Source organism: Delphinus delphis, chromosome 2 (genome assembly GCF_949987515.2).
Source record: "Delphinus delphis chromosome 2, mDelDel1.2, whole genome shotgun sequence".
Lineage (NCBI taxonomy): Eukaryota > Metazoa > Chordata > Mammalia > Artiodactyla > Delphinidae > Delphinus > Delphinus delphis.
Genome location: NC_082684.1, coordinates 100136296 through 100150697, shown reverse-complemented (window position 1 = coordinate 100150697; position 14402 = coordinate 100136296). Strand labels below are relative to the sequence as shown.

Genomic DNA, 14402 nt, shown 5'->3' with positions numbered 1-14402 from the left:
CACAGAAAGGGCTGGGAGCACCATCTTCCTTTCATCTTTCTAAACAAATTTCATATACAATCATTCCTTAACTTACTAAGTTCTAACTTGCAACTATTCCCTATTACATCAATATTTTATTGCTATTTCTATTTTTCCAATTCCTATCAAGTCCTCATCTACACTAAACTTGTTTTTGATTAACGTTTATTTACTGGAAAATAGTTGATTTACAATGTTGTGTTAGTTTCAGGTGTACAGCAAAGTGAGTCAGTTATACATACACATGTATCCACTCTTTTTTAGATTCTATTCCCATAGAGGTCATTACACAGTATGGAATAGAGTTCCCTGTGCTATTCAGTAGGTCCTTATTAGTTATCTATTCTGTATATAGAAGGCAAGACCATTACCTTGTGCTTCTTTGTGTCCAACTCCTCACACAGTCTCCATGTCTTGCATGATGTATTTTAGTGCAACCACAGGCTCTAAGCCTCATCGCTTGATGGTTCTGAAACCTACTGTGTGCTGACCATGTCCTTTATGTGTCCAGGCAGACACAATAAGGAACTGGCTACAAGTCAGAATCAGCCCAAGGTTACACATATAAAGGTCATCTACTTAAGGGCACCAGGAGACACGTAACCAAGCCTCAGCAGTGAAGCAAACTCTGCTCTTCTGGAAACATCTATAAAGGTGCCCACAACTGGAGCTACTAAGGGGTTTATCATAATCAAGACATTGACCATGGACTGAGGGTCCAGCTTTCTATAGCTCCCCTCACGGCACATTAACCAATGGACATGGGTACAAGTACACCATCCAAGCCGTAGGTAAAGATACACATAGAAAGTGTCTAGGACTCCATCCAAGGCAGGCACGGGGACACCTGCCGATGGTGGCCCACCCTCCACGAGGTCCTAAGCTCCCCAAGACGGCCCGTGTCCTCAGCGCCCTTCCAACAGACCTCGCCGCTCTCTGGTCTCTGCCCTCTTGGGAGAGAGTAACATTCCCCAGGCTGGACTACAGAACAATTCACTCTTTCTGAGAAGATTCTCAACAGTCATTCAGAGGTAACAACCAGGGAAAAGCCTATTTAAATTGTTTACAGGTGCAATTCAATGCATTTAATTCATTATGCTTTCAAGCACACAACTACCTTACCAGGTATCTCTGTCTACCTTGTTTTTAATCTTCCTGTCCAAGCTCATGATCTCTTGCAAAAAGCAAGTTTTATTACATTTTCATTTAAGAATGTGTCTGATGCATTTCTCCAAAGAAGACACAGATGGCCAAGAGGCACATGAAAAGATGCTCATAATCGCTGATTACTAGAGAAATGCAAATCAAACTACACACTGGTCAGAATGGCTATCATTAAAAAGTCTACAAATAAAAAATGCTGGAGAGGGTGTGGAGAGAAGGGAATCCTCCTATACTATTGGTGGGAATGTAAGTTGGTGCAGCCAGCTGAAAAAAATGGAAAAAATTATGGCAGTTCCTTAAAAAAACAAAAAATAGAGCTACCATATGATCCAGCAATCCCACTCCTGGGCATATTATCTGGACAAAACTATAATTTGAAAAGATACACATACCCAAATGTTCATAGCAGCACTATTCACAATAGCCCAGACATGGAAGCAACCTAAGTGTCCATCCACAGATGAATGAATAAAGAAGATGTGGTATATACATACACACAATGGAATACTACTAAGCCATAAAAAAGAATGCCATTTGCAGCTACATGGATGGACCTAGAGATTATCATACTAAGCAAAGTAAGTCAGAAAGAGAAAGACAAATACCATATGATATCAATTGTATGTGGAATCTAAAATATGACACAAATGAATCTATCTACAAAACAGAAACAGACTCACAGACATACAGAACAGACTTGTGCTTGCCAAGGGGAAGGGGGGTGGGGAGAGAAGGATTGGGAGTTTGGGATTAGCAGATGCAAACTATTATGTACAGGATGGATAAACAACAAGGTCCTACTGTATAGCACAGAGAACTATATTCAATATCCTGTAATAAACCATAATGGAAAAGAAAAAAAGAATGAGATGGATCAAAATTAAGGAATTTATACTGAAAAGTGATTTAAGTAAATATCAACAAATGTCATGTTGTAATAAAATGAGTATTTTTTTCAATGACCACTTCTAATTTCACTTGGCCTTGAGTGGTTTCATTGTGCTATAATTTAATTAGTCCATTTCAGTCTCAATTTTCTGGTTAGACATGTTCCCCTGATTAAATTTAATACTATTAGTAAATTTAAAGACAAGTGTATTAGTCTATTTTCATAATTAAGATAGGGGGCTTTAGATACTTCAGCTGCTGTATTGGCAGCGTATAATATTGCCTTATAAATACGGGTATACCCTAATTCCTTCTCGTCCTCAGCACTAACAAATGAAGCCTTCATCTTTAATGTGATCAAGCAAAATACATTCTTTTGAATGTATTCAAGAGGTCATGAGCTTGACTGTGAGAAACCCCCATAGTGGATTTATAACGAATTTTCTGAATAAATAATGACTGCCAATACATTTACATTAAACATATTAACCTTTAACTCACCAGAATTTTAAATCGCGTATTAAAGTTATATTTGTGCTCAATTCAACGGGCTTGAAAGAAAGCCCTACAGGTTTCCTACATCTCATATTAAAGGTTAAAGTGATTCATACTTTTTTTTCCACAAAATATGGCCAAACATACAAACCTGAAGGGAGACCAGGACTGAATTTCTGATGTGCACATCAGGAAACATTTTTGCTAGTACAAAAATTCAAAAATACGTAAAAAAAGAAGCTGATATATGCAGTGTAAGATTTTAAGCTTCCTTACATTGGACAATGATCGCCATAGCAATGAAGAGAGAGAAAAACCCTCATCCAGGCGGAAGTTCGTTCATCATTCCCTTCCAATTCCTTGGCTTTGCATGTGTCATTAAATATTGCAGTTGAAAAAAACAAAAAACCAGAATCCAAGCAGAATGGAAAGGCAATCAAAAAAGGCAATTTTTCTTTTTCATTAGTTGCCTGAGGGCATCCAACAAAACAGACACTATGGTAAGAATCAGTGATTTACACCTGAGTATAAATATATAGGAACCAATTATCAGACCCCTATTACTATCACTTCTGGTCTGGCTCCAGTGAATTAGGTTCCAATGGACAGGAGATGTTCTGGCCAGTGCACAGCAGAGTCGGGAGCTCAGTAAGCCTCCTGGCGCCACACACCGGACTCACCAGGGCTAGAAGCCTCCCTGCAGCTGAAGAAGCTCCCAAACACCTGCTGGAATGAATGCAAAACTAGGGAAGCCCCCATCTGGAGAAAACAAAATATGAAAGAAAAAAAAGTCCTCCATTTGGCAGCTTCGAATGGAAAGGAAACCATGAAATAATTAACTGGACGTGAGAGTGTTTTACTTGGTCTGATCGCAAGCGCAGTGAGTCTCCATCTGAGGCGTTAATAAGGAAGCTGGACGACGCCTCAGTCAGTAAAGAAGGTTTGTTGTTGTTGAATTTAAAGGACTCGAGGAAGGCGGCAGCCCAGCGAGGAGAGCAGAGCCCACGGGCCAGGCGGCTTGAGCTGGTGTCACCCACTGTGGATGCCCCACACTGTCCCAGGTCCCATCCCTCCTCCTGGTGTAAGGCGGGATGACAACAGAGGTGCCCCCGGCATCAGGAGACCGTCGGGGCAAGAACACTTGGAAAAGGCCAGGCACATGGTGTGTTCTACATCCGCGCATGTCAGTACGGAAGCCAAACGGAGATGATGCAATGGCCCTGGAGCAATGGTTTTCCACGTGCCTCGGGGGGTTCAGCAGGATGGAGAAGCTCCAGAAGCTCAGAAACACATCACCTGGGGGACAGCTGAGCGCTGCCACCGACCAGGTGCACGACCCTGAGCGTGACTAACCCTGGCAGCCCTCACATCATAGAGCGGCACTTAGGAGAGCGTCTGGACCACAGAGGGTGATGGATGGGTGTCAGCAATCGTGGCTGTGACCATCATCAGCATCACCATCTGTCCGGGACACGCACGGCCTGAGACACTGCTGACCTTCACCATGGACACTGCAGACGGAGACAGACGGAGGGAAGGCAGCTTCACCTGGGGGAATAAAGTCAGGTGCGCCTTCCCCAGCTGCTCACCTCCCCAGCAGCCTGCACCAGATCCTGCCCGTCCACCTGGAGCTCCCCTTTCACAGATCCCAAAGACGGCCTTGGCCTTGTGAGGCAGGCCCAGCCGGGCGGGGGAGTAGGAACTGCTGCCCACCCCAAACAAGAAGACAGGAGACACCCAGCAACCAGCCACCAGCTACCTCCGCTCGTCCACATGGTCCTTCTTCTGTAAGTACGAACAGGAAACCAAAGATGCCACACGTCTGAGGAACACTGATATCATGAATAAGGACCTAAAGGAGTCGAGACCAACTGGCCAGTGGGGGGAGCTGAGAACACGGGGAGGCAGGAAACCTGATGAACAAAATTCGAATTAATATTAGGAGGCGACGGCACCCCTAGAGCGCATGCTTCCTAAACTGCGAACACAGTGCTGGGAAAAAGCAGCAATTAGAGAACAACAGAGGATTCTTTGAAAGCAACACAGGTGTCGTCAAAATGAAAAATTCAGCAGGCGGGTCAAGCAGTAGCATGGATGTGGCTGAGGCCCAAACTAGTCATCCAGAAAATAAAACAAGAAATATCCCAGCAAGTACAGAAAAAGAACATGTTAGAAAATGTTAAGAATTCTATGGCATCGGTTTATCTGCCTGCAGCAGGTAGTACATCCTTTTACCTACTCTGAGTAGCATAAACTCGAGAAGGCTGAGAAATACACAGGAGAGATATAATCAATAATTAATGAAAGAAATTCCCCTGGAAAACTTTTCTTGAAATATCCAATAGACAATTAGCTCTATTACAACACTTCACTACCGTGTGTTGTAACCAGATATAAAATCAACACACAGTTGTCTTTCCAGAAATTATAACAGAAAACATATTCCCATCTCTCAACATTATAGATGTAATTTTCCTAGAATGCAATCACAATCAAACTCAAATCATTATCAGCTGAGAACTTTACAAACTGATTTTAAAATTTACTGAAGAGAAAAGGCACAGAAGTAGCCAAGAAAATCATGAAAAAAATCAAAGAGCAATTTATTATAAAGCTAGACTAATGAAAACATTGTAGTATTGGCTTAGAAATGGACCAACAGATTCATGAAATAGGGATTAATAAACACACCCATGTCCATAGCAGCGGGGAGGGGACACTTCAAATGCGAGGAGAAATACTGAACATTCAAAAAATGGTGTTGGGGCTTCCCTGGTGGCGCAGTGGTTGGGAGTCTGCCTGCCGATGCAGGGGACACGGGTTCGTGCCCCCGTCTGGGAAGATCCCACATGCCACGGAGCGGCTGGGCCCGTGAACCATGGCCGCTGAGCCTGCGCGTCCGGAGCCTGTGCTCCGCAACGGGAGAGGCCACAACAGTGAGAGGCCCGTGTACCGCAAAAAAAAAAAAAAGCTAACAATTCTGTATTTTTTTAAAAAAGGCATTTCATCAAAAATTCAAAGACAAAGACAAACAACAGACTGGGATAAAATATTAGTCACCTGAAATGGAAAATAATTACTATATTAAGAAATCCCACAAATTAATGACAGTCTTACAGAAAAATAGACCAAAGATGTAAACAAGCACGTCACAGAAAAATTCAAACGGGCAATGAAATCTTGTTATTTGTTTCCTTTCTGTCTCATCTATTCATCGTCTAATTTCTCCTTTATTTTCTGTCTTCTTCTGGATGAACTGGGTATTTTTTACGACTCCATTTTATTTCCTTTGTTAGCTCATTAGCCAAGTCTTTAAAAAATTTTTTTTTAATGTTGGTGGTTGTGTTTGGGCTTATAGTATATATATTCACCTTATCACAGCTCACCACAGAGCTTAAGAGCCTTACACTGTATATACTTCTATCTTCCTGCATTTACACATTTTTTCCATATATATGTTATAAATTCCATAATATCTTGGTGTGCTTTTCTTCATACTTCCTGTTCTTTGTGCACATTGAGCTTCTCAGATCTGTGGGCTCATAGTTTTATCCAATTTTGAAAAAACATTTCAGTATTATTTCCTCAAATAGTTTTCTCCTGTCCATCCCCACTATTTTAGGTACCCATTCCACGGATATGAGGCTTCTTGAAATTTCCCCACACAGCTCACTAATGATTTTTCCATTTTCCACAAAATTCTTTTTTCTCTGTGTCCTACATTTTGGAATAATTTCTAGTGCAATGCCTTCGAGTTCACTAACCCTTTCTTATCTCTGATCTCATCTGTTGTTCATCTTGTCCAATGAATTTTTTCTCCCACTGTAGTTCACTGGAAGTTCAACTGGTCTTTATACTGTCTCTACTTTTAAACATCTGCAATACAGTTATAACAACTGTTTTAATATCTTTGTCAGCTATTTCTAACATCCAGGTCAGTTTTGTATCGGTTTCAATTGGTTAATTTGTCTCATATGTCAGGTTGCATCTTCCTGTTTCTCTGCGTGCCTAGTAATCCGATTATGCGTGCTGTCTTGGGCGGATAATTTTGTATTCCTATGAACATTCTTGAACTTTGCTCTGGGACATGTATACATCACTTGGAAATGGTCTGATTCTTTTGGATCTAGCTCTCAAGATGTGTCAGACAGGACTGGAGCAGCATTGAGCCCGGAGCTTATTATTCCCCATAACGGAAGCAAGATTCTGCTGAGTATTCTACCTGCTGTCCCAGTGAATCATGAGGTTTTCCAGCCTGGGCGGTGGGAAAGCCCTGCTTTGGTGCCTGGTGCGGCTCCTTCTAAGCCTCTCATTGGTTCTTTCCTGGCCTCACCTGCAGGAGCTGATCAGTAACAGCCGAATACTGGTAAGGGATCATCTGTGGGTCTCCAGGACTTCTGTAAGCTCTCAGGCACTTGTCCTGAAAGCTCTACCCACCCTGAAGTCCCGGCCCCTCAGCGTGTTCTCCTTAACTCAGCTAGTGTGCCAGGCTCTGCCCAGACTCCCCCTACCTGTGCTGCAGCCTGGGGACCCTTCTCACAGCTGGACACGGGCAATCTTAGGACTTACCATGGATGGTGGGGCATCAAGGTAGAAGGAATACACTGTTGAATTGGGCCAAGGTTAGTGCAATGGGCCCACCAAGCAGAGATTCTGGCATTCAACGTCTTAGCTGGAGGAATTAGGAAGGATTCTCGCTGTTCGTTTGGCTCAAATACGAACCCCAAGGTGGGCTGCACTAAGTGAAGTTGACATGCCAGACCTTCTAGGTATATCCTCGAGGGAGGAACTTAAAGGCTGGGGGAGACTGGAATGACAGAGTGCACTCTTCACGTAAGACCTGCTCACCCGTCCCGGAGGATCCCGGGAACACAGCTTCCACCACGGCGTAGAGAATAAATCTGTGAGGGGAGCCCCAGCACACTTGAGGAGCCCTGAGGGACTCTCCTCTGTAGATCAGAAACTGCAGTAGACATGCCTGTGCTGCCAGCAAACTAGGATCCCCAAGTGCATGAGGATTCTGGGATCCCAGGGCGGCAGGGGCCGAGTGGCGGTACCTCATCACCAAAGACCAGGTGGGTGTGGCTAGGGTGATGGGCAGTGGGGCCAGAGCAGCGGTTCGAAGAGTCTGACTCACAGAGATGCTTGGTGTTGGCTCATAGAGGTTCTGCCTCTCAGACTGAACCCTAACCGATATACATTCCCATCGGGGTTGATAAAATTTAGCAATAAAAGTAAACCACTATCTGAATAAACCGAAAAGTCAGACTCCTCAACCACTATAACATAAAACACAAACAGTACTAAACACATCGCTCTATAGGGCACTCTGATTCCTACAGATTAGTACTTTTCAAAATATGTCTACTTTGCTCTTAAAAAACTATACTAAATAAACTGTAATTTGTTACATATAAAAATAAATTCTAAACATGTTTTCAAGCCCGTGGTTATTAGTTTCTCAATAGTATTAGTTATCACAAATAATCTAGTGGCCAGGTCAGAACTACCCATTCAAGTTTTTTTTTAAGTGTACAGTAGTCCCCCCTTATCTGCAGGGAATACATTCCAAGGCCCCCAGTGGATGCCTGAAATGGCAGAGAGTACGGAACCCTGTATCTATCAATATGTACCCGTGATAAAGCTTAATTCGTAAGTTAGGCCCAGTAAGAGATTAACAATAATAATAATAAAACAGAATAATTATAAAGATAGACTGTAATAAAATTTATGTGAATGTGGTCTCTCTCTCTCAAATATCTTATTGTACAAACGTAATGCCTTTTCCATCTTAACTAAGTGCTTATAGTGCACTGTGGCCATACCTTTTGCAGTTGAGGAGTGACAGCAAAACTAGCATAAATTTCTTTTTCCTTCTTCACAATTTCACAGATAGAAGGTTTGTTCTCACTGTAGATCTTGGCACACTCAGCGTACGAGTTTTCTTTCCTTATTAAGTCTAGCACTTTTACAGCTTCTCTCTGGCGTATCCAGATTGCCAGCATAACTACCCTTGAGCTTTGGGGCCTTTATTAAGTAAAATAAGGGTCACTTGAATACAGCACCGAGATACTGCGACAGTCGCTCCGATAACCCAGATGGCTACTGAGTGACTAACAGGTGGGACCCACTGGACAAAGGGACGATTCACATTCCAGGGGGGTTGGAGTGGGATGGCATGGGTTTCACCACAATACTCAGAACAGAAAGAAACTGAAAACTTATGAATTGTGGGGTTTTTTAATTAAAAAAAAAATGTATTTTACTTATTTATTTTTGGCTGCGTTGGGTTTTCGTTGCTGTGCGCTGGCTTTCTTTAGCTACGGCAAGTGGGGGCTACTCTTCACTGGGGTGAGCGGGCTTCTCACTGCGGTGGTTTCTCTCATTGCAGAGCACGGGCTCTAGGCACGCAGGCTTCAGCAGTTGTGGCTCGCGGGCTCTAGAGTGCAGGCTCAGTAGTTGTGGCGCACAGGCTGAGTTGATCCACAGCATGTGGGACCTTCCTGGACCAGGGATCAAACCCGTGCCCCCTGCGTTGGCAGGCGGATTCTTAACCAGTGCGCCACCAGGGAAGCCCTTAGGAATTGTTTATTTCTGGAATTTTCCATTTAATATCTTCAGACTGCAGCTGAGGGTGGGTAACTGAAACCGTGTAAAGTGGGACCGTGGATGGTGGGAGGGGCTCCTGTACGACCTGTGATCATGTGTGAGACTGTTTCCAATACTGATATATGTATAAGCAATCACAAGACATGCCACTGAATCTTTCAAAAACATGAGCTAATCAGAGCTATACAATCTGAATCTTAATTGGCATCTAGCGTAATGTAGAACCTTTTATAGTTTGATGTAAGGAAGACAATTATCTCAATCATAGGAGACACTTAGCACATAGAAAAAAATGAATGAAAAAAAATGTGAACATACGTATTCTCTACTGGCGTAGCGCCTGCCTTGTTTCAGAATTTGGAAAGGCTCTTAGAAAATACGATGGTGAGAATGTCACAGCATCTCCCTCCTCCTCCCCTCACATCACAGGCCCCAGCTGGAAAGGGCGGCCTCCTTCCTGCCCCCATCAGCCAGCCTGCTGCCCCCACCTTGTCCTCTTTCCCAACGCAAGTCCCTCCACCACCCACAATACATCAAGTCGCTCTGGCCTGAAGCTTACACCCCCTCCCTCACCTCACTCTGTCTGACGGGCTCAGAGTGAGGAAGAGAAAGGAGGCCCAGCAGGGCTGTGACGGGCCCACACTCACCAGCCCGTCGGAGGAGAGATATGGTCAACCGACAGAGGGCAGCCCCCGCAGCCCCACATCAGCGTCACTCCTGGCCTCCCCCAGCCAGCCTGCGAGGCTCTTCCAACACCTCGAGGGGCAGACACCTCCCTTCAGAGAGGGCAACTTGCTCTGGTGGTCGTTCGCAGGGGTGGGGCGTGTCGTGTCCCCCTGGAAATGAACCAGAACTCACAGTGGCCTCTTCAGTTTTATGCCTCAGGAAGATGGAAACGTACCATTAGAGTAAAGGATAAAACTGGAGCTTGATATAAAATAACTATTTATCAGAGAAACACACATCAAAACTGCAATGAGATTATTACCTCATGCCCATTGGACTGGCTATTGTCAAAAAGGCAAGAAATAATAAATGCTGGAGAGGATGTGGAGAAAAGGGAGCCCTCCTACACTGTTGGTGGGAATGTAAATTGGTGCAGCCACTATGGAGAACAGTATGGAGGTTCCTCAAAAAATTAATAATAGAACTACCATACGACCCAGCAATCCCACTGCTGGGCATATATCTGAAGAAAAAGAAAACACTAATTTGAAAAGACACATGCACCCCGATGTTCACTGCAGCACTATTTACAATAGCCAAGACATGGAAACAACCTAAGTGTCCACCAACAGAGGAATGGATAAAGAAGATGTGGTACATACATACAACAGACTATTACTCAGCCATAAAAAAGGTAAAATCTTGCCAATTGTGACAACATGGATGGACCTTGAGAGTTTTATGCTAAGTGAAGTAAGTCAGACAGGGAAAGACAAATACTGTATCATTTCACTGGTATGTAGAATCTTAAAAACAAACAAAACACAAAATAAACGAACATACCAAAGCAACCAAAAACAAACACGTAGATAACAGAGAACAGAATAGTGGTTGCCAGAGGGGAAAGGGGCTCAGTGGAGGAGTGATGGATAGAAACTGGATATTTGGTGACGAGCACACTGCAGCGTACACAGATGTAGACTTATAAGGCTGTACACATGAAATTTATATGATGTTATAAACCAATGTCACCTCAATAAAAAATAATTCTCAAAAAAAAGGAATTATTTAAATCAAGACTTCAAGCTATTCTAGCTGTGAGACCCTAGGCAAGATATTTACCTTTCTAAGTCTTCCTTTTCTTCTGGAAAATGGGGATAAAAACAGTAGCTTACTCACAAGGATACTGTGTGGATAAGCTCAGCGGATCCCGTGCAGGGCTTAGCACGAAGGAAACGCCCAGCACGTGGTTCCTGTTAACAGTAGTTTGTAGGTGGGCCCTACATGTTGTGGAACAGGATGAGGGGCTTGGACGCAGACGCTCGGAGGAGGCTGGGGGGAAGGAGGGCTTCCAGGAAGCAGCGAGAAGCGAGCCCTCATGAGTGGAAGGGCAGGGCAGAGGCCAGAGGGGTCGGGGAGGACCTGTCAGTCGGGGCCCACACCACACGCCGGCAGTCCAGAGGGTCCAGGTGTCAGGGTGAGGCTGGGAAGGGAGGAAAACTAAGGCCACATCGACGCTCACAGTTCAGAGAGTGAGTTTTCTGCTAACAAATCAGAAGTTGTATCATCCTGGTCAACAGACAGAAGAGTGTCCTTACAGCAGAGACAACCAGCTCTCCGCCAAGACTCTGTCCCCACTCCACAATGTGCGTCGTCTCTGGGAGGGACCCATCCAGGGAGGGACCACCTTTTTCAGCTTCCTTCCCAACCAGACACGCTTCGGCCCCCGTGACGAGCCCTCCCCACTGGTGTGACGTGCAAGCATGAGTGTCCCTTTCAGGCCAAGGAAGTCAAGGAGCACGTGTTTCTCCTTCCTCTCCCCCCTTCACTGAAATGCAGGGGACCCCACGGGCCTGGGGAGTGCAGGGCCACTGGTGGAAGCAAGCGGGGTCTTTGAATCTGGTGTGGGGGGAGCAGCCGCTGCCTGGAAGGCCCGCCTGGATGGGAGCAGGAAGCAGATGTTCACGGCGTTAACACACGAAGTCTGGGGTCTGACAGCAGCTGGTGTCACCCTAACCGACCCCTTACCTCCCTGACTCAGCAAAGCAGCCAGTTGAGCTGGGGGAGCCCTTCCTCCTCGTCTACCTGGAGAGCTGCTGGGCTGCGCGGAGCTGGGGGGTGAGCCCCTGGAAAGCTTGGCTGCACGGGCTCCCGCTGGGGCCACCCTCCTTGGGCGAGGCCCCGAGACCCACCCTACTGCTGCGGGCACCCCCCCACCCCAAGGACACACCTGCGCCACCTGCACAAGGAGTCCTGACCCCTCAGCAGGCATGAGCACGTGCATCCTTCGCGGTAAGATGCCCAGTCCCGAGAAGCTCCGTCCCAGGGTAGGGCTGGGGCAGGCGTGCGGTGGCCGGGGGACCGGTGCCCTTTCTCCCATCCCACACACCCACCCGAAGGAGGGCGGCTTCCCTCTGTTCAGACGCCAGGCTGAGGGCCTACTCTCTCTGCCCTGCAGGGTGGGGGTAGGTCAGGAGGGATGGGCAGGTTGTCCCCGTTTCCCTGAAGGGGACCCACAGCCCAGTGTCTGCCGCCATTTGCCCCTGCACAGAAGAGTCAGTGTCTCAATACACAAGCCGTGATTTACTTTAAAATAATCCAGCAAGGGGCTTAGATGAAACAGGACCAGTCAATGTTGATACCATTGAGGACGGATAGGGGTACACGGGGTTCACTATACTAGTCTCTCTACTCTGGTGAATATTTGAAAATGTCAATATAAAAACATTTTAAGGAAATTTCTCAGTATTTTGTACAAGAGGAGGTCCCCTGAATTAAACTACCCCTCCCTCCCAGTGCCTTTTCAGGATGTCATGATTCCCCTCACGAAGGAGGAGGTGTTTACAACAGACAAGATTTGTGAGTTTTTTTCTATTTCCATTAATATTTAGTATGTCATTATCTCCAAGTCTAATCACTTAAAGAAGAGATTTTAAATAATTGATTACTACCTAAGAGGAAAAAATCCATGCCGTCTTTTTCATTATCCATCAAAACCCAGAAAACCTCTCCGTATAGTCCTGACGTGGACACATAAATATATTAATGCACATGCTGAGAAGAACACACATACAAATCAATAGACATAAATTCACCCTGGGTACTTTCAGATGGAAAAACCATCATCCTCTTTCCACCCGCCGTGTGGCGTCTTCCTCCCCAGCATGAGGCCTGACCCCGTAAGAGAGGGCTCCAGGGGCACTCCTTTCTTCCTTCTTCCAAAGAAACATCTATGCAAAGAAATACCAATACCTCATAGAGTTTCACAGTCTCCAAAACACACAGAAAGCTAACATTTCTCGAACTCGGATGAGCTACGTCCTATTGTGTGATCACCCGTAAGCATATGCATGTGCACGATCGTGTTTATCAGTCTAGAGAAAACGCTTGCATCTGCACTTATTAAAATGCCTCTGTTGGTGGCATGTCCTCCAAGAGGGCACAACACCGAAAAACAGAAAGAGGATGGCCCGTGAGCGCCCGTGGAGGGGGCAGCAGGACGCCCATGGTCAAGACGAACGCGCCTTGAAAGCACTCACACCTCCGCGGGCAGCGCCCTGCTCCATGGCCGCATGGGGACCCGGGTGCCACTTACCACGAGGGACAGGGGCCTCTTCCAGGAGACGACGCCGATAAGTCCCGACAGCAGCACCTGGAACAGAGGGAGCAGGGGGTGAGGAGCCTCCCAGGACTTTTCTAGAGCACAGCACGCAGGCAGGAGTGGGTCATGGTGGTGGGTCTGTCCCTCCCGACAGTCACACCCGCAGCCACCACGCGGGGCCAGAGTGACCAGCTCGCAGGGATGCCGAGAGCAGATGCGCTTTCTGAACGAGCCTCCCACCCACCCCCGGGCCCTCAGCCTTATCCCCCCAGGTCCTGAGAGACACTTGCTGTGTGATTTAACATCACAGACAGCACTGAACACACTACTTTGGGGAAGGCGGTGCTGTCCCCACTCACAGGTCACGCGCAACCTGCCCAGCGGCCTGAAGGCTCCCTCTGTTCTCCCACACCTGGGACCCCCCCCAAGCCCCTACAGGGGTCTCCCCTTCACTCTCACCCCACCCAGGAGGCTCCCTCGCTGTCCGCACTGGCTCTAAGCTGCCCGCCCCGGCCCAGGCCAGCCCTGCCCGACCCCTGGCCCCCGCCCTGCCGAGCGTGTCCCCCCAGAACCTCCCCAGCAGTGCCCCCTCCGCCCTGGCTCCCCTGTCGCCCTTTGTCTGCCAACTCCCAGGAGAACCACCCTCGGCTCCTGGCACACCCTTCTTCCGGGCTGCCCCCCAAGCCCACGTCAGACCCATGTTTGCTGATCCCCATATTCCCAGTCTCCTTGTGTCCAGGCAGGGCCACTGGACCACAGAGACACAGCTGCACCCCACGCCCACTGCCCACCGCAATCTGCCTTCAGAGGGGTAGCTGGATGCAACAGACAAGGGCCGTTACCACCTTGACTTTCCACAGTGGGCCTGGGCCAGGCAGTCCGGGACCAGGCTGGAGGGGCCGGGCTGCACTTCCCCGGGATTCCAAAAGGACCGACCCCAGACCCAGAGCAGAACGCG

The 14402-nt window shown here is 46.8% G+C and overlaps 1 protein-coding gene across 2 annotated transcripts in view; it reads right to left on the bottom strand.

Moving 5' to 3' along the window:
• Nucleotides 1–14402, bottom strand: part of ENTREP2 (endosomal transmembrane epsin interactor 2) — a 361730-nt gene that overhangs the window by 161932 nt on the left and 185396 nt on the right. For both annotated transcript variants that reach the window (XR_009518404.1, XM_060005297.1), the window contains exon 2: nucleotides 13439–13495. Coding sequence is in view for 1 of the 2 variants with exons in the window: in XM_060005297.1 (XP_059861280.1) it covers nucleotides 13439–13495 (57 nt within the window). In the remaining variant the exon portion in view is untranslated. The remainder of the gene's footprint in view (nucleotides 1–13438; nucleotides 13496–14402) is intronic.